Source organism: Schistocerca nitens, chromosome 2 (genome assembly GCF_023898315.1).
Source record: "Schistocerca nitens isolate TAMUIC-IGC-003100 chromosome 2, iqSchNite1.1, whole genome shotgun sequence".
Taxonomy (NCBI): domain Eukaryota; kingdom Metazoa; phylum Arthropoda; class Insecta; order Orthoptera; family Acrididae; genus Schistocerca; species Schistocerca nitens.
In genome coordinates this window covers 808,988,752-809,009,346 of record NC_064615.1, presented here as the reverse complement: position 1 = coordinate 809,009,346, position 20,595 = coordinate 808,988,752, and the positions used below count along the sequence as shown (strand labels likewise).

The window sequence follows — 20,595 nt, the reverse complement described above, 5'->3', positions numbered from 1 at the left end:
ACAACTTTTTTTAAAAATATGTTTTATTGGTGTATGGTTGTAAAGCTCTTTTTCATTAATTGATTACATTTAATGGGTTCAGTATAAATGCTTCCTTCTTTAGTAATGTAAATAAATGTTGTGTGTGAAGTTAATAAATGTAATTAATTAATAGATGTATTTTCACTTCCAGTGTAACACAAAGATAATGAAATGATAAAAATAGGAACATACAGAGCTTCAGAAATGAGTCATCAGAAAGAAATCCCAAAATTGATGAAAGAGAATTATACCTAAAATAGTATAGCATGTACAGTTGGTAGAGGAAATGAAAAGTCATTCATAATACTAGTATTAGAGACAAGCTAATGCAGGACGAGTGTCAAAAGTAACTGTGGTCCAACAACTGAGGCTCAAATTACAAACTGTTACTGTTGTTGTTGTTGTTGTCGATGACAATTGAAATCCCCATAGTCATCTAGCTTTAGGTTTTCCAGGATTTCCCTAAACTGTTTAAGGCAAATGCCAGGATGGTTCCTTTGAAAGGGCACAGGCAGTTTCCTTCTCCTTTCTTCCCAAGTACACCTTTGTGCTCCGACTCTCTAATGTAAGCTCTGAGTCAGTATTTGCTTCTCCTCAATAAATACTTGTACATCTTACCTTTTTTTCATTTTTCATTTTCCTTTCTGATGGCAAAAGATATCTAAATTTTTGATCATTGCATATTCAGCCGTTGTTTTTCAATTTATTTGTCTGATAATCTAACTACAGACTTTTTATTCTTTTGGCAGCAGTTAAATATACACGTTTCTGCCGTTATAAGTATTATTAATGCTCATCTGTGTTGTGCAGTATAAATAAAAATAATATACTCATGACATGTGTCTAATGTTTACAATTTTGTTCTGTGGAACTGATTTCCTGGGCTTAAATTTCTTGCTAGTTAGTTCGTCTATTTCCTTTTTGCAACTCAATCTGTATTATTTATGTTTTTCAGTGGAAAATAGCAGTGAAATGCTGCGCAAGGAGCTAACCGATGTCCGAAGACAGCTTGCAGATAGCAACTATGAAAAAGACAAGTACAGCAGCTCCAATAAAGAATTAAGAGAATATGTGAAACGTATTGAGGGTGAAAAACGTGAACAGAGCCGCACCCTAGAAGATGCATATCAGAAGATAGCAAGTATGTTTGCATTAAGTCATTTCATAGAGAAAAGTGTATTTAACTTGTTGCCTCCATGGTTTCATTACACTGTTACTTGAATTCGGAGTATTTGCATATCATGCTTGGGGAGTTTTCCTCAGCTCTTGTGGGTATTAACAAATTTGAGAGTTTTTACTATCTTCTGTTACTTGTGACTCCTGAGCTACATTTTATGTCTGACCTGTCAAATAGTTCTAAAAATCAGTATTTCCCTTCATTGCTTGTCTATTTTTCTTTGCTATTTCTCATTTTCTATTTTGCCTTTTTCACAATGGTTTTCTATTCATGCGCCTCTCAGCCCAACTTTCTTTGTTTCTTTTTCAACAATAAGTGTTGAGGTTTTCCACTTCTGTTCTGCATTTCATATTTCTTGTTTAGAAAAAAGAAAGATTGTTATTGTTTAACATAACACAGGCTTAGAAGATGTGAAGGCAACACTCGACAGTGAACGGGCGAGGCTACAGGGCCAGCTGCGTGAGGTGGAGAGACAACAGCTACAGACAGCTCAGCAGCTCCAGGCTACTCAAGAAGAACTGTCACGTACTCGGGCAGAAGGTAGCCAGAGGCTCAATGAAGAGCGGGAACTTCAAGCACGACTAACTACAGAAATTGAAGAACGAGAGCGATCTCAGCAGGAAATACACACTCTTCGCAAGCAGGTCAGTCGCGCACAGTAATCTTTTATGTTCATTTCTTTTAATAATTATTCATAACTGAAATTGTGTTAGATAAAAACAAAAAGTGTTCTACATGCATACTGAACACAGTGAAGTACTAATAGGTGGAAGATACTACACAATTTAACTGATATTGACATACAAAGCTTTGCAATTTTGGTAGACAGTAAATTGCAGAACCATTTATGGTGAACATCTGACTTTTTATTTTCTTAATAATAATAATCTCATTTGTATAGCATCTGTCTTATTCAAAGTACAGTATATTCTTATAAACTGCATTATAATTGACTTTCAGTGTTTTTCTTTTGTGTGCATAGATGAATAAATTATGTGGGTATCCAACACATGAACTCACTGCATATAGCTGCCCATGCAGGAAACATGATTCTTTGAAATTCCTTCACAACATTGGAATATTTCCCCTTGTATGTTATTGATAGTCATGTTGTTTGCTAATCTTACTGGAAATTGGAATCTTTTAAAGATGAATTGGTTACTTAGTTGAAATGGGTAATTCATGGTATGAACACCAACTTGCTTTATTCTTTTCCAATTAATATTGCCACTTCTATGATGTTGTTTAGAAGGTTGTTTTTTTTCCATTTTGCAAGGCCATACCAGAAACATTGAATGAATTGAGAAATTTTGTCATCAGGAAGTTTACACTTTCATTTTGGGTCATCATTGTACCAATGGATTGAAATATTTTTTTCTTCACTTGGTATCATATTCTATATTCACAGGTTTTTTTTCTCTCTTTTTTTAAGTTACTGCATTTTTGTTGCTAAAATTATTTGCTCATGTAGCAATTCATTGTTGAAGTATTTTGAGATAATTAGATACACTTTTTTGATGTTGTTCCTATGTCTTTACTACATTCCACAGCTCATTTTAAGACACTTTTGCCGAAGATCAATGTGATTTGTCCCTTTCCCAAGTTGCATTCTATAATATTCAGAAATATTTTGAACATTCAGGAATATTTATAAAATATCGAGAGCTTAACAGAACAGTCCAGAATTTTCATTCTTGAAAAATACATTCATGATATCATCACAAGCATAACAGCTACCACTCAGCAACCACTATTGTACACAACAAGAGAGCCCAGAGTGCCACCATGCAGAAGAGGTAAGGACAGTTAGGGACACCAAAACACAGAAAGAGAAGACAGGAATGGCTTCCACGGTGTTGAGTGTAGCATCGGCAGGGCAATCATTTTAATTTATTTCCAGAATGCTGATAGTGTCATGTTCTCATCTCCACAACATTTTAGTGCGCTAACATTAAAGTACATAGTTGCACATGTAGTGAATATGTCAGTCACAGTTATATTGTCTACATGTCAGTACAGCAGTTGAGTTTCTGATTTTCGAACTATTGAAGCAACACATTTGACGTTGGAAAGTCTTGGATAAAATGCAACTGATGGAAGTGTTAAAGGTAACTACTCACTACACAGTGCAGTAAGAAACAGTCTGAAAAGCTTGTAAGGATGTTGCAGGGTAGTTTATCTGAGAAATAGATGTTAAGAAAAAAAATTGATATGTTGCACCATTTCCAAGTTAATTAGCATCAAAGTTAGCCAATCACACCATTGTGCACGCAAATTCAAGCAGCCCACCAAAGACAGTGTCACCAAAAGTGTTCTTATTTGGTTTCCTCAGACCGAACAAAAGAGCAATACAAAAATTCAACATGGAATGGTAGTAAGGATTGAACCTGAGCCAAAGGCTGAGCACTGTCATCTATGCTGTGAGAACAACTGACCCTAATTGTGTCTGGCAGGCTGCTAGAATTTGCATGTGCAACTGGCTGATTGGCTAACTTCAGTGCTAATTAATTCGGCAGTGGCCATCTTCCAGTCTGACTGCCAACTCCTGCTCTCTCATACATTACTGCTCCTCCTGCTCAGCACCCCATGACCTCAGTCATGCCATTCCTGACACATTTCGCAGCACACCTACCCTCCAACACACTTACAAGTTTTTAGACTCTGACCACCCTGTATAGTTGAGGTGTTGAGCAGTCTACAAGTGCAAAAAGTAAGATTAAAAATATTACCTATATTTCAGATAGTGCCCTTCTTCAGAGCTGACTAATACAAAAGAAACATACACATCCCCCGCCCCCCTTTTCCTCCCCTCTGCCCTGCACGCGCGCGTGCGCGCGCGCGCATACACACACACACACACACACACACACACACACACACACACACACACACACACACACACACACACACACACACACACACACCTGCAATGTAGCGGTGTGTGAATGACCTTCTTTAATATCTAAAAGAGGACAACACTGTACAAAGCAATAGAACATTTTCATTCTTATTTATGTGCTTTTCAGCTGCTGAAAGTCTCAACTATACAGTGAGTGGCTACATTGACTTTTTCCATTATTTCCTGGCATTCATTTATTAGAGTCAGATTAATTTGTAGAAATACATTATCATATGTTAACAGTATATCAATATGATGTTATAACATAAAATAATTTTTGTTTGCTTACAGCTTGCAGAGGTGGAATCTGGTGCGGAACAGCTACGCCAGGAATGTGGAAGATTGAGGTCACGGGGCGCTGAGCAGGAGGAGCAGTGGCGTATGAGAGAGCAGGAATTGGCAGTCAGACTGGAAGATGGCCGCTGCCGTGAGAGAAAATTGGAGGACCAGAGGCACAACCTTGAAGTGTGTCTTGCAGATGCTACTCAACAAATACAAGAGCTGAAGGTCAGTTAGACAGATGTAACTCTGAGATAAATAATTCTAGCTGATCCCAGAAGAAACAAAATCTGACATCAGTAACACACTTAGTAGAGTACTGTTTCATCACACATTTTGATATCTCACTGGCAAAATGCACAGAGGTCAACATTTTTGGCAGCTGAAAAATTTGACACAAGTTTAAACACAGTATGAAATGAAGAACAGGTGACAGTTTACATGTAATTCCATGAAAACAAATGAAGTCATGAATCCTCCACAAACGGTAAATTTAATGTCATAACAAAACTCAACTTTTTTTGTGAACTATTCCAAACTAGGCATTTCTCCGTTTCATGAGTAAAATTGTTGGAAATTTTGGGGCTTTATGTTTGGCACTTTGTTATAACTATTATTTAAGATTATTTGTCACAAAATACACTAAATTGAATTACTATCTATTATCAAAATAGAAAACAATTTTGCTTGATAATAAATATTCACCTTTTCCATATTGAGCATGTAGTTTCATCCTTAATGCTGGAAAATAACTTGCCATCACCAATAGTTCTAAGCTAAAACATTGCATTTAGAAAATAAAATCCTTTGATCAGTAATGAAAGTAGACTTCAGTCCAACTTCAATTACTAATTGCCATTAATAGTAAGATCATTGGTTCACACCTTACGAAATGTCAGAAGGACAAAAATGACTCGCCTTATATTCGCATTTGCTGGTGAAATAATGGCTGCCTCACTAACTGTCAGTGGAATGGAACATTAACCATACTCAGTGAGAACACACAGCGCTGATTTTGGCTGTCATTGATCCTCCCGCTCAATTGACTTGTTGTCAGCCTTGCTAACTTGCCTGTTCATTTTGTTACTTTGAAGCTACACAAAAATATGGTATGGAGTTAGCCTTACTCTATGAGTTATAGTCTTGAAGTTTTATTTATCACCCTAAAAAACTAAAGTTATGTAGTAATTTTTTTGTCTCTTTGCAGTCCTGTTATACATTAAAATCTCCCTACCATAGTACTTTGGCATGCTGCCAGAGGAACCAAGGCAAAAGGCCTATCTCTGCCTTATCAAAGAGCTACCCCATTTTGTTTCAGCTCCTCTAGAGGCATACTGCAGGGATTTCATGTGTACCAGGACTGCAGGGATGTCCCCCCCCTCCCCCCCATCCCTCCCCAACACACACACACACACACACACACACATACACACACACAAGCAAACAGAAAGTAATTACCTCAAAAGGAAAATTCACTCCAGAAAACTATAAAATTAAGAGACAGCATTGCTGGCTACTTCTTACCTTCAGGAGGTGAAATTTTCATTGCTACTGATTGACACATATCAAACTACATACTACATATACTACTCTCATACATGTATATAATCTCTACCCAAGGAGTTTTGATAGCTAGGGTAATGTGCATGCTTTTGTAGATGCAGTGGACAGTTTCATTGAGAAAATAAAGCAATGGAAACGCCAGGCAGAAATACCAAAAATGTATGAAAATATAGCTTGGTGTGTCTTACTGTAAAGAAGACACATCAAGTTGCAGACAGGCACAATTAAAAGAGAAGACACACACATAAAGTTTTCGCCCACAGTCTTCGTCAGTAAAAGAGAGACACACATCATTCACACACACAAACAAGCACACCTCACACACACGACCACCAACTCCAGCATCTCGAGCCGGAATGCAACTATCATCTGGGATGCAAGCAGCAATCTGGAGGGGGCGCAGAAGGGAAAGGGATAGCGTACAGGTGGGGAGAGAGACAAATGCTGTCTGGTGGAGTGTGCAGGCACTGCCAAAATGTGGAGTGTCAGGAGTTTGTGTGGCAGGGAGGTAGGGGAAAAAGGAGACGACTGGGGAAAGACAGGTGGATGCATTGGCAGAGTGCTCCATACAACACATTCTCCACTCCCATAATTATCTGGTCTCAATCTACAGTAACATACTGTTCCCACACCCTCCACCCAATAGTTTCCAACCCCTCTGTCCTATTATCTCCTCCCCATTCTCATCTCCCACCCTGTTTAATTGCAGCCCTCGGCCAACTCATCCACCTGTCTTTTCCTGCTCCTCTCCTTTCTTGCTCCTTTTTCCCCCACTTCCCTGCCCCACAACCTCCTGACCCTGTGCCCGTTTGCAGACTATTTTGTGCACACTCCACCAGACAGCGCTCGTCTCTCTCCTCAATCATACAGTACCCCTTCCCCACCCCTTCCAGATTGCTGCTTGCATCCCATGGGATAGATGCATTCCGGCTCAAGATGCTGGAGTTGGCAGTCATGTATGCTTGAGGTGTGCTTGCTTGCTTGTGTGAATAGCGTATGTCTCTCTTCTGCTAACGAAGGCTTTGGTTGAAAGCTTTATGCAAGTGTCTTTTATTTGTGCCTGTCTGCAAGTTGACATGTCTTCTTTACAGTAAGTAGCAATCAATCTTTTCCTACACTATGCATTGAGAAAATAAGTACATCATTAGACAAGAGCAATATGGTGGCAGGAATTTGCTGTCTGTGAGTCTGTCAGTGTGTTGGTATAACTCATTTGTAGTTCTTTTCATCTATATGCCATCTTTGTGTATTGGTCTGAATGTTTTCCTGAGAATTTTGCGTTCTGTTTTTTCTGTCTCTATAATGCCTGATGCTCCAATTGTGGTCGTTTCTAATGCATATAGTGCTTCCAGTAATACAACTGTTTTGTAGTGTCTAATTTTGGCCTGTCTTGATATGCTTTTCTTATTTTAATGTGACCATGTGAGTTTGTATGCTTTCTGGAGTCTTTACGTTCGTTCTGTATTGGATGCTTTGTTTGATCCTCCTATTTGTGTGTATTCCCCAAATATTTAAATTTTTCGACTCTTTTTACGGATCCATACATCATTTGCATGATGTGTACATTGTTGGTTTGTCGTTCCATGTACTGAGTCTTCTCATACGATATCTGTAGACCTGTTTCGGCAGCTATTTCATGTACGTGTTCCAGTGCATCCTTTGCCTCCTCTGTGTTATTACTAAGTATGGGTATGTCATCTGCAAATGCCAGATATTTTATGATTGTTCTTGTTTCACGTGTTCTTCCTAGCTGTATTCCTTTAACTTGTTCTTCCCATTGTTTAGTCTAAGACTGTGTTAAACAGGATTGGTGAAAGCCCATCTCCTTGTCTGACACCTGTGTGTATCTGGAAGGGTTCTGAAATTTCTACGATGAACTTAATCTTTGAGGTGGTGTCTGTGAGCGTCTGTTGTATAATTGCCCTGGTTTTTCTGTCGATGCCATATTCTTCCAGTATGTCAAAGAGCGTTTGTCGGTCTATGGAGTCGTATGCTTTTTTAAATTCAACAAAGATAGCTACAGCGTTTCCTGTCTGTCTGACTTTCAAAAGTGTTCTCAAGTTCCAGATCTGTTCTATGCCTGACCTCCATCTTCTGAAGCCTGCCTGGTATTCCCCTATTTGCGGATCTGCTTGTGGTTCTAGTCTGTTTAATAAACACCTTTGAGAGAATTTTGTATGTGAGTGGTAGTAGAGAAATACCTCTGTAATTATTTGGGTCTGACGTATCACCCTTTTTATGTATGGTATGGATCAAAGCACATTTCCATTCCTCTGGCAACTTCTCTGTGACCCAAATTTCTGAGATAATCTTACTAATTTGCTTGGTGATGTTTTCATCGTGAAGCTTCCAGATCTCAGCAATAATACCATCTTCTCCTGCTGCTCTGTTATTTTTCATTCGTTTGATGATTCTCTCTATCTCTTCTATTGTGAGTGGATTAGAATCTAGGTTGGCTGTGGCCTTTTGGAAGGTTAATTTTGCTGTGGGTTTCTTCCAATTCAGAAGTTCATCAAAGTATTGTTTGAGGATTTTGCAATTTTCTTTCGTGTTCGTTTCGAGGGATCCATCTGTTCTTCAGAAGCAGAGGCTAGGAGGTTTATAACCCTTCATATTTTCTTTGAATGTTCTGTAAAAGTTTCTAGTGTCATTTCTCTTGAAATCTTCATTAATTTCTTTCAACCTGTTGTTGTCATATGCCCGATTTTCTATTCTGGTTTCCTTTGTTGATTGTTTCTGAATCTCATGAAATTCCTTCCATGTTTCTGATGTTCTGTTACTGCTGAATTTCTTCCATGCCTGTGTTCTTCTTTCAATGGCTATATGACAATTTGCGTTCCACCATCTATGTTTTCGTTTCCTAGGAGGTTCCCCGCCATTGCATTGCCTTCTGAATTGTTTTCGTAAAGTTTGTCCATGTGTCTGTTGAATGCCTATTAATCTCTTCAACAACTTTGTCCCTGTTTATCTTCAAGTATTCCAGATCTGGTTTGACTCTTTTGTTTCATGCTGTTTTTTTTCTGCCTTGGGATTTTCCTAATATTAACTTGTAGTAAATAATGACCAGACTCAAAAAATCCCTTACGTGTTCTGACATTTAGAATTTCCCACGTACATTTGGTGGAAATGGCCACATAATCAATCTGGAATTCTCCCCACGCGGTGTTGGGTGTTTTCCATGTTGTAAGTTTTCGTCTTGCCTTTCGAAATTGCGTTGACATAACTTTGAGGTTGAAACTTTGACGTATTTTATGAGGTGTTCTCGATTTTTGTTTGTACGAACGTGTGCCGAGTGCGGACCTGTGATTTGTTTGTATTTTCTTTCTTTATCTAAATGCGCATTAAAATCTCCCATTAAAATTTTCACATGTATTTCTGTAATGTTGTTAGTTACTTCTTCCATGTCTTCCCAGAAGTTTTCAACTTCTTGTGGCTTTTTTCTATTATAGTTATTTGTTGGTGCATGAGCATTGCCAATTGTGTATGCTTTATTACCTGATTTGAAGGAAAGTGTGGAAATATGTTCTGATATAGAACTGAAGTCTATGATGTTATCCTTTACTGATTTATGTACAGCAAATCCTGTCCCTAACAATGATGGTATGCCTCTTCTGACAGCAGGTTTCCCTTTGTAGATCCTGTAATTTTCTCTATTGAAATGGTTTTCATCTCTGAATGGCAAGAATTTTGATATGAAATTTTTCTAGTATGTTTGTGAGTTGTTTTAGTTTTCCAAGTTTGAAGAGTGTGTTTATATTGAGAGTGCCAATGTAGTGTTTGCGAAGAGATTTTGAAATGCTCTGATTCTTTTCCTCATGATGTTCCTGGTCCCCCAGAATCTGATGACCAGGAAAATCCAGTACGTTGACTGGGGCCTGGGGTAGTGGATTCATTTCCTTTTGCTCCACCGTGATCACTTCAAGTTGAGTTTAGTTGCAGTGATCTTTGAAAAAGATCACAATGATTGCAGACTTGATTGTTGAGATCAAGCCATATTTCAGAGCCGCATCAACTAGGTGAACAGACTGACTCTGACCACTAATCGCTGGATACCAGAATAGACACTAGGGGATTTCTTGATGTTGTGTGAGAGCTATCGTATTTTGCTCAAGTCCGTTGGCAAGCCGGTGAGGACCCCCCTACCTGCCAGCTGGGATGTGCCATGTTGGTGTACCAGCTCTCCGCCTGCTACAACAACGTAGTAGGTTCTTGGATATACAGAAAAAACAGAACACCTTGAACAACTGGAGATTGGACGTTCAAATTCACAGGACAAGTACATTAATATGTTCTGCAGAAATGATTAGCATTTCAGTCACCTCGGTGCAATGAGCCCTAACATCTTCTCCATGCGCGATCGCATCAGTGCATATAAGGTGCAAATGGCATCCTGTGGTATAGCCATCCATGCTGCATTCACCTGGTTCCAAAGTCGTCTGTGGTGGTTGGCACTGGGTCACAGTGGCGCATCTGTCTTTTCACCATATCGCACACATTTTCGATTGATGACAAGTCTGGTGATCTGGCGCACCAGGGCAAAAAGCTGACATAACTTCAAGAAGGCACGTGTTCATGCAGCAACATGTCTTGCTGAAAAATGACATCTGGGGTGTTGTGCAGAAAGTGTGCGGCTGGGAGTCATAGGACGTCATCCGTGTAGGTCACACTTGTCATAGTGACCTGGACATGCACCAACTGTGATTTGTAATTGTATACAATAGCACCCCACACCGGAAGGCCATGAGTTGGCACTGTATGTGTTGTGCAAATGCAGTCTCTGTGATGCCACTCCCCCTGTCTGCGGTGAATCAGAATGCAGCCATCAGTGATGACGTTCTGTACACCATTGCCAACTGGCTTGTTTCTACACATTCGTCAAAGGTAGGCAGAGAACTGGATGGCACGTGTGTAACCCATGCCTAGGGACAGGAAAAAATCAGTGTTGTTATATGGCCAAAATCAGTGTTATTTGTTGCACTTTTTGGTGTTATTTTCTGGAAAGCTTATTGTATTGTCAGGTTTCTATTTTTGTCATATTTAACCATTTTTCAATGCTATGTTGAAAATGGAACTGTTCCTAAGATAGGGTGGGCCAAACATGAGACAAGTGTAGAGAAAAATTATTTTAACAAAAAATTTTGACACAAATAATTATTTTAAAACAAATACCAAAGGTAAAAATGAAAATAATAGTACATTGTAGATATTTTATTGATGACATATTTTGCACTCCTTCATATCATTCTTGAGCTTTGGAGACTACAGAAGCTGGTCTCCGTGGCTCAAGAATGATCTGAAGATGCGCTAGGAGGGTGAAATGCGTCATCAATGAAGTATCTGCAACAGAGACTATTATTTCAATTTTTAACATATGTTTACTGTTGCTGCGCTTAGCGAGAATGGTGTGGAGTGATACATATATTTTAAATACTGCAAAAAAAAATATTTATAAATGAAGTATCCAGCACATTAAAAAGTATACAAAACTCTCGTTTTTTCAGGTCCACAATGTATTTTTGACACTCAACAATTTTTCTCACCAACTTAAATATTCATGTTAAATGGTTGAAATTTCTTACGGAAAAGCAGAAATGAAACTTAGAAGAAAATCTTTTAATGTAAAGAAAAATCTTTGCCTTTGCAGTGCTATTGTTACTAAGTAAAATGTCTTAGCTGCATCCCTAAGAGATTTTTCTGTATGAATATCTCCAAGAAAGCTTGAAGGTTATTTTTTAAGTGTTCCTAAGTAACGAAATATTTATAAATATTTACAAACGATATTTAACTTGGGTTAAAAATAAGACAAAATTTAATTTCTTAATTTTTTAATGTTGCTTGCAAACATTGTTTATAATATGTTTTAGTAGAAGTGTTGAGTTTTAAATTCTATTTCCCATCAGTAACACAGTATTTTTAATACAATAATACTTTCTTTTAATGCAGTCTTTTTTTAACACACATATGTAAAACTGATAGTAAGGCACATTTATGTACTGCATTTTCAGCTGTTTTTACCAAGATCTGGACTAATGGGGTAAACACAGACATAACAGAAATCCATCCTCAGACAAAAGAAGCATAGTTCATCCTTACATCAGAGAAGTAAAAACTAGTAAACATTTGAAAAAGTGAGCGTATGCATAGTTTTTTTTTTAAGAAGAATAAGGCAACAAGCTAACAAAAATAGGTCTCCCATGAAAGTCTGATACAAAACACTGTTAACTTATCGGGAGCATATAAACCATCAATTTCAAATTCTAATGCCCTTTCATCAGTGGTTACTGTAGGCTTCAGCATTTTCACAGAACACACGTGTTCGTTGCCAAGTCTAGAATAAGAATACAATGAAAAAAAAACCAGCAGATGATAAAAATGAGTATCCGAACGCAGGAACTGCAACAGCTTCGAAATGATTGAAAAACGCGCCACAAACAAAACATTAGTCAAGTGAAGTGTACCCCACTCTAACTGAGACAGCTATGTGCAGGCGTGAATGTGGCAGCTTGGGAGCATCAGAGGTTTTTTTTTTGGCTGCTTTCTCTCACTGTTTATACACCAAGCAACCACATTCCAAGTAGCCAGAAATGGGAATTGGCGCTGCTTCTAAGAGATGTCATCTCTGCGCATGCACGGCAAGCTGTCTGGTAACTGCTTAAACAAAACTTATTTCACCGAAATTTGAAAACAATCATATCGATATTAATTAAAATTTTCGTAAGTTAATACAGGCAGAAAAATACGCACTCAGCCTTCAATGCCACATTGCTATTGGTATTGCGCACAATATTGTTTATTCACAAGTGTTGGCAAAGAGCATACCCAAAACAGTTGTCCTGCCAATGAATGGTCTCTGTAAACTTAACTAATGGCTTAAACACAAGCATGTACAGTGTTAACATAGTTTGCATTCTATCATACAGTACACCTTTTTCTTTGTTAAGATGATTTGAGAATGGGTTCTCATACGTGAAACCGGTCATCAATTAAACAAAAGTAACTGAATTTGACAACTTTGGCTGTTTTCTAAATCAAACTGGTTAACTCAAGTTGCTGTCCTGTTATTAATCCAGCATGCTGGAAATCCAAAAAGATGAATCTTATAGCTGCTCATTTCCGTCAAAGAAGTTAATGCTGCCCTTTAAGATGCCTGCCTCACCAACTATTCGAAACTCATCACATATTCAGAAATAAACACCCAAATATTTATTTCATTCTTCGATCTCTAATCAGACGGAAATGTTAACATCATTTATTGCAGAACATACTTGTATTACACTTTCGGATTTTTTCCTTTACTTTTATTGTAAAAGGTGCTAGAGTCATAAGCTCAATGATTGATGACAGTGTTGGCAGTGTTTGCACCCACCTCCTTCCAAATACTTGTGTTACATTCATAACAAAAGACCCAGGCTGTGTTGACAATGCTACGATGGGAAAAAATATATATTAGCATGCAGTGGGACACAAACCTACATCCATTTGTATCGTAAACCACGAAACTATCCGTTATGTTATGGCTTACTCATTCGGCTACTGTCTCAAGTCTCAGTGATCTCATTTCTTCAAGGCTTACATTGTTGTTGCATTATTAACCACATTTAATGAGCAGGGTGATGTGTTTGTGATAGATTCTCATTGCACCATTGCTTTGAAATGACATACTGTGGCACATACACTACAAAAGAAATAAATAATCGAAATTCGCACAGTGGGCATTCGTACACGTTCACAAAAGTCCATATTCGAAAGGCCACTAGTGATGTCACGACTGCAAAAAGTAGTGCGATAGTTGAACATGGAACGTTTCAACATTTAATATGTCACTGACATAATTAGATTTACAACACTTCTTACGAGGACACAGAAATTTTTTTGAAAAACACCGATTTTCCGTTACTTTCTTAAAAACCTCTGAATTCGCATGATTTGCACAAAAACCACCAAATTCTCATTATTCATCGCGTTATCATTTAAACAGATTTTTCCTGTTCCTACCCATGCCATAATAAACAGCAATTGACTGTCACCCCTGATAGTGTACGATGTGTTACACTGTTTCACTAGAGCCAAGGAGGATGCAGATCTGTCCTCCAATGCTATTAGGATGAGGTGTCAAGCTTCTCGGGTGGTGGTCTGAGTGGTACGACCTGACCCATCTCACCATGTTCTACAGACTTCCGTGAACCATTCTTCACACACGCGGTTCACGGCCAAAACACTTCGTCCCATATGAGCAGCAATTTCCCCAAGAGATGCTTCATGTTCTCTCAAACCAATAATGCGCCCTCTTTCATACTCCCTGATTTGACAGTACAATTCGCTCATACTGTTGACCTGGAACATGCTAATCATTTCTGCAGAATATAATAATGTACCTGTCCTGTAAAAATGAACATCCTATCTCTAGTTGTTCAAGGCGTTCTGTTTTTTTCTGAACATGAGTGTATTTGAGGGAAACCGTTTTGTTCATTCACATTACACAAGAAACAAAGAAAATTTCACTCTCCCTACCCACCACCTCAAACTGTATGCCCAGGTACCTCAGTACATGAGAATGAAAATTTATAATACATTAAAAGGGAGCAAGTTAATGCACATGAATTTAGGTTCACCTGAAAGAAAGCTATATGAGGTACTGACACTGAAATGTTGTTACTCAGTGGATGAATTCATGTAGGACGAATTGGAATATTGAGATTGATACAATGTGTTACATATCCCAAGAAATATCATTATAGCATTATTATTTATTTTAGTGCTATTATTTATTAGTGTAAAAATCATTGTAACTGCATTATAAATTTTTGACATGCCACTGTTCACAAACCAAATGGATTGCAAATGTACCTCCTGAGATGAATAAACCACAATTCCTCCATATTGACAGTACTGAAATATTGCCTTTTGAAGATAAGTACTGGCTAGCAAATACATCTCATGAAGTTATAGTTTCAAAATTAATTATTTAACTTTGCATTTTCAAGGTAATAAGTAAACCTTTATGACTACCCCCTTGTGCTTACCAAAATGGGGGGGGGGGGGGGGGGGGATGTGCAAAAATCAACACTGAAATTGGTCATACAATAGCAGTTTTTATTTCTTTTTGTATGAGTAAATCACCTTTGGATGATCAATATTGCCCTCCAGCTCGTCACTGTGACACCACCAGCAGATGCTGACCATCATATTTATGTCTGCAAGAGACAAATACAAGCTTTTGAAGAAACCAGTATCATTTTAGTATATGATAATGTATTCTCTTGGTGGATGCAAATAATAGAATGACTAATGACCATGTAGTATAGACATTAACCTTATAGTTTGGTTTACAATGTTGATTTAATAATTTCTCAGTGCATGTTTAACATTTGACATTTCCAGTAGTTTTTCAGGCCTTATTCTTTTTTAATTTCATTATTTGCTCATTTCTTATAAGGACCAGTCAAATGAAAACGAGACAGATGGGAAAAAATAAGCAAACTGTTTATTAATTTAAAAAGTAATCACCATAACTGTTAATACATCTATCCCACTGTGAGACAAGACATTTAATGACTTCATGGAAAAATGTTTGCAGTTGCCTATGGAACCATGACTTTACTCAATTAAAACTCTCCTTCTCCAATGCAAATCAGTGGCCACAAATGTTGTTGTTGTAGTCTTCAGTCCTGAGACTGGTTTGATGCAGCTCTCCATGCTACTCTATCCTGTGCAAGCTTCTTCATCTCCCAGTACCTACTGCAACCTACATCCTTCTGAATCTGCTTAGTGTATTGATCTCTTGGTCTCCCTCTACGATTTTTACCCTCAACACTGCCCTCCAATGCTAAATTTGTGATCCCTTGATGCCTCAAAACATGTCCTACCAACTGATCCCTTCTTCTAGTCAAGTTGTGCCACAAACTTCTCTTCTCCCCAATCCTATTCAGTACCTCCTCATTAGTTACGTAATCTACCCACCTTATCTTCAGCATTCTTCTGTAGCACCACATTTCGAAAGCTTCTATTCTCTTCTTGTCCAAACTGGTTATCGTCCATGTTTCACTTCCATACATGGCTACACTCCATACAAATACTTTCAGAAACGACTTCCTGACACTTAAATCTATACTAGATGTTAACAAATTTCTCTTCTTCAGAAACGATTTCCTTGCCATTGCCAGTCTACATTTTATATCCTCTCTACTTCGACCATCATCAGTTATTTTACTCCCTAAATAGCAAAACTCCTTTACTACTTTAAGTGTCTCATTTCCTAATCTAATCCCTTCAGCATCACCCGATTTAATTTGACTACATTCCATTATCCTCGTTTTGCTTTTGTTGATGTTCATCTTATATCCTCCTTTCAAGACACTGTCCATTCCGTTCAACTGCTCTTCCAAGTCCTTTGCTGTCTCTGACACAATTACAATGTCATCTGGCCACAAATATCTTTCCAAAAATATCAGGTCTGTATGGAGGCAATGTAAGGACTTCCCATTGAAACTTCTGCGATTCAGTTGAAACAGTATGTGGACTGGCATTATCCTGCAACAGAATGAGGGCATCCGTCAATAATTCTTCTCGGTGTCTGGACTTCATGGCAACCATCAATTTGTGTAAAGTGTCCACTTACTTCTGTGCATTACTTGTAACGCTGTGTTCCAAAAAGTCAATGAGCAGTGGGCCCCTGCAGTCAAAGAAAAAGGTGGTCATGGCTTTCCCAGAGCTGGCATGGCTATTGTTTTGAGTGCTCTGCAGAAATTTCACTGAGAAGCTCTTACATATCCTCCATACAGTCCCGATTTCTCCCCATATGGTTTCCATAGTTTTGGAGTCCAGAAGAAATACTTTTACGCCCATCGATTTGCTTCAGACAAAAAGGTGCATGCCTGGGTACAATCAGGTTTCCATAGCAATGGTGCTCATACGGTATTTTTTAGGGGAAAGCCTAGACCATGGAGTTATGGAGGTATTTTGAATATGTTGGAAGAAGAATGGCAACTTGTAAGTAGCCATAAAAAGGCTCCAGTTCCGACTCTCTTAACAACCTGTATAATAATGACTTTTAAGACATTTTCTTGAAAGAAAAACATTTGACTACGCTATATTTTTCTCCTTTCGTTGAGAACTAGGGAGGGCTGTGGCCTCCCCTTTGCTCCTGGGTATGGGAACCCTTGTTCCACAGGCAACTGCAAACATTTTTCCATGCAGGCATTGACCAACTTGCCTCTCAATGGGATAAATATGGTAACACGTATGGTGATTACTTTTGAAATAATAAACAGTTTACTTACTGTTTTTTCATCTGGCTCATTGTCATTTGATTCCCCTTATAACTTGTGTAATAAAACTATTGACTTATTCTGTGGCTGAAATATTAGGCAGGACATCTTCCCATTTGACTAGAAGTTTGTTGCGGTTATTGGGCCCACAGTTTGCCAAGTGCATTGTTTACTTGCTAAATCAATCATAGACAGCTATGAAGTATTCTGTAATACTGTAGACCATAGTAATGGTGTATGAGCAGTCCTATATGATCTCATGAGCAGTCCTATATGATCTCAGAAAATACATGTGTTAGATCAAAGTAATTTAATATACTAAATGTGTTTCACACAAACAATCTCTGAAAATGTGACTGCATATTTAGTTTTAATTCATAACACATAATTAACAGACCAAATATTGTGTGTGTGTGTGTGTGTGTGTGTGTGTGTGTGTGTGTGTGTGTGGTGTTTTCAGTTTCATCTTGGACTATCATGGCAATGTTTATATGTAAATTTGTTAATCTGGAGCTGAAACTGTGTCTGTTGAAGTTTCTTGTTAAAAAGATTTCTTTCCTGTAAGCTGTTTGGAGTTTTCAGGTCAGTGTATAGACCTTTTTTGTAAACTATAGGCCAGACTTGGTGGTGCAGAGGGCAGAGTCAGAGCCCTAGATCAGCAACTAGTACAACTGGAATCTGCTAAGAAAGAAGTGGAGCAGAAGTTAAGCAGTGTTGGATCAACACTACGAAGAATTGCTGGCATACAGATGGACGGGAGTGTCACACTTCCATACAGATTGCTCAGCCCCTCAAGACGTTGGAGCCCAGTCCGAGCAGGTAAATGTGTTTTGATGCAAGTTTATCTAGTAATTTGATAGCTTCATTATTTACATTTCAGTCTGGTTTTCTAAGACAATTTATAAATTCACCAGATTGTTTCCTTCAATTACATACTGAGCTTGGAGACATAGTGGTGAAGAGACTTAACCCACATATGCAAGGAACAACTGTCAGATCCCTGAACTTGCTATCCAGATTTATATATTCCATGTTTTCCTTAGAAAACTTAAGAACAGAAAAAAAACAAGTGTGTCACAGAGAAATGCTCAGAGACCAACTCTAAGACGTTCAAAAGCATTGCTATAAAAATTTAAAAACATAAAATTTTCATATGTTTCTAATAAGATATGCTCACTGAAACATAAACAATAGGCTTGTTTACTGTAATGTCTCGAAGTGTTTTGCACAAAAAGATCATCAGTAAGGGTCTGTAAACAATAAATTACAGATTGAGGTGCTCATATAGTGGATTGTACGGTGCACTAGCTTACAATACAGGGAGGTGAGCCAGATCCAGATTGAATTCACACGGTAGATTAATGACCAGGGGCTGATGCATCAGCAAGCATGAGTGTGGATTTTAGGCATTTCCTCACACTCTTGTAGACAAATGCTGGGCTGGTCCCTGTATTCTACCACAGAGAATACAACACACAAGCAGTTAAAATACAGTCACACACACACACACACACACACACACACACACACAAAGTATAAGAAATTCATAGACAGATGGTGCATACATCTTCCGTGCCTTAAGTTAGCTTGACAACTGTGATGTCAAAGGATATCTGGTCACAAAGCTAAACAGTAAAATAAAATAAAATATTTGCCGACTCCCAAAGAAGTGAACCCTGTACTAGACATAATAAATGCTAAAGAAAAGAAATAATTAGTACAGATTAATTGTGAACCACTAAAATATGAAAATAATATTGACTGTTTTCAGCCATGAAATATAAACTATCAGACTTTTATTTCTTTTTTCCTGCAATTGATTTTGTAAATTATTTGTGCATAATAATTCTTTATAAATCATGTACTGAATATTAACTTGTTATCAGCTTCATTTAATTTATGTTATAATCATTACAGCTCAGGATGCAGATTCACGAGGTGAGGGTGTTATTGATGTTGACCCAGAGCTTGTTAGAAAAGGAGTGCGGTCCCTCATGCATCAAGTTGCTCAAATAGAACGAGAAAGGGTACGCCAAAATTGTACCTCAATTCTTAATATTATGCTTTTTCATCTAATGGAATGTTGAAAGCTAATAGAATGCTTAACTGAGATACTTCTCGTATGCTTTAATTGGTCATTGTGATAATTTATGTAACCTTTTGGGTTTATTTTATTAAGGAACTTATATGTAGTGGAAAAACATGACAGATTGATGGTGGCAACTGAAATAACAATGAAATTCAGACCCTTCCCTTTGTCGGGAAAAAATGAAATGGTGAATCAAACAAACTGAAACTCTTGAAAGGATTTTGAAGTTATTTGTCAATAAATTAAAAGAAAGCATTGGACAAGAAAATACTGAATTGTTTTAATAATAATAATAATAGTATGTACTCCACCTTCTCCACAGTCTCGAAATCAGACAATGCTGGTAATACTAGTATAATAAAAGAAAGTTGAAGAAGTAAAAAAATTCACTCACTGTATGGTTGATATACTGAGTGTAGTCAGAATGTACATAGACAAGCTGGAGATTGCCACTAAGCTGTCTGGCAGTTTCCTTCCTTTTATCAAACAGAATAGGATAAACACACGCACATACATGTGAACAGCTATGTTGTCTCAGCACTGCAACTAGACTGAGCCCAGTTAGGTTTTAGATTGGAGAAGATGGTCAGGTAAAAAGGGAATTTTTTTGACTTTTGAAAGCAGATTGTCATGCAGGGAACACAGAAGGAAACAGAAGTAATTAATGCTCTTCTGCTATATAAGATATTACTTATCATTGTTTTTACTTTCGCTTTTTTAAAATCTGATTCTAAGAACAGAGTTTGTGAGTAATGTCTTAAAGATAGCAGCAGAAAAATAATCATAATAATTGTGAGAAGTATCAAGACAGTTTTAGATACTTCTTACTGCTGATTTTGTATCTCAGCCTGCAATGGATGCAGATGTATTGACCATGGAGTCAGTTGACCCCTGTTTTTTGCAGCTCCCCAACTGATGTCCAAACAACTAGAGCACTTTTCAAGCAACAGCTATAACCTGCCTTTGTAGTACAGGCTCAGCAGCCTTATGGAGGTACCATTCTTACAAGGAATGTCAACAACATTATACCACCGATTCCATTTAGGACTTTGTTTCCTGTCACATCCCCTAGTCTTGCCATATATTGCTGCCAGGAAGTAAGACTGGTTGCAATGCAATTGCAAGGCTCAACAATACTTCACAGACTGAGTCTCTGACTAGAACCACTGGTGTTTCTATGTATATATCTATTTTTTTTAAACCACATGTTTCCGAAAATGGAAAAGTTTCCTCGGAGACTCAGGTGTCATGTCTCAATTAATTAGCTTAGATTACAGTGAAACTGGCAACAAGGATTGTC

General features: G+C 37.9%; 1 protein-coding gene across 1 annotated transcript in view; it reads left to right on the top strand.

Annotated features, from left to right (window-relative positions):
* LOC126234648 (rootletin) overlaps positions 1-20,595 on the top strand; it is a 246,891-nt gene that overhangs the window by 169,113 nt on the left and 57,183 nt on the right. Inside the window, exons 20-24 of the mRNA XM_049943380.1 lie at positions 977-1,162; positions 1,598-1,842; positions 4,389-4,604; positions 17,821-18,031; positions 19,124-19,233. Coding sequence (XP_049799337.1) covers positions 977-1,162; positions 1,598-1,842; positions 4,389-4,604; positions 17,821-18,031; positions 19,124-19,233 — 968 coding nt within the window. The remainder of the gene's footprint in view (positions 1-976; positions 1,163-1,597; positions 1,843-4,388; positions 4,605-17,820; positions 18,032-19,123; positions 19,234-20,595) is intronic.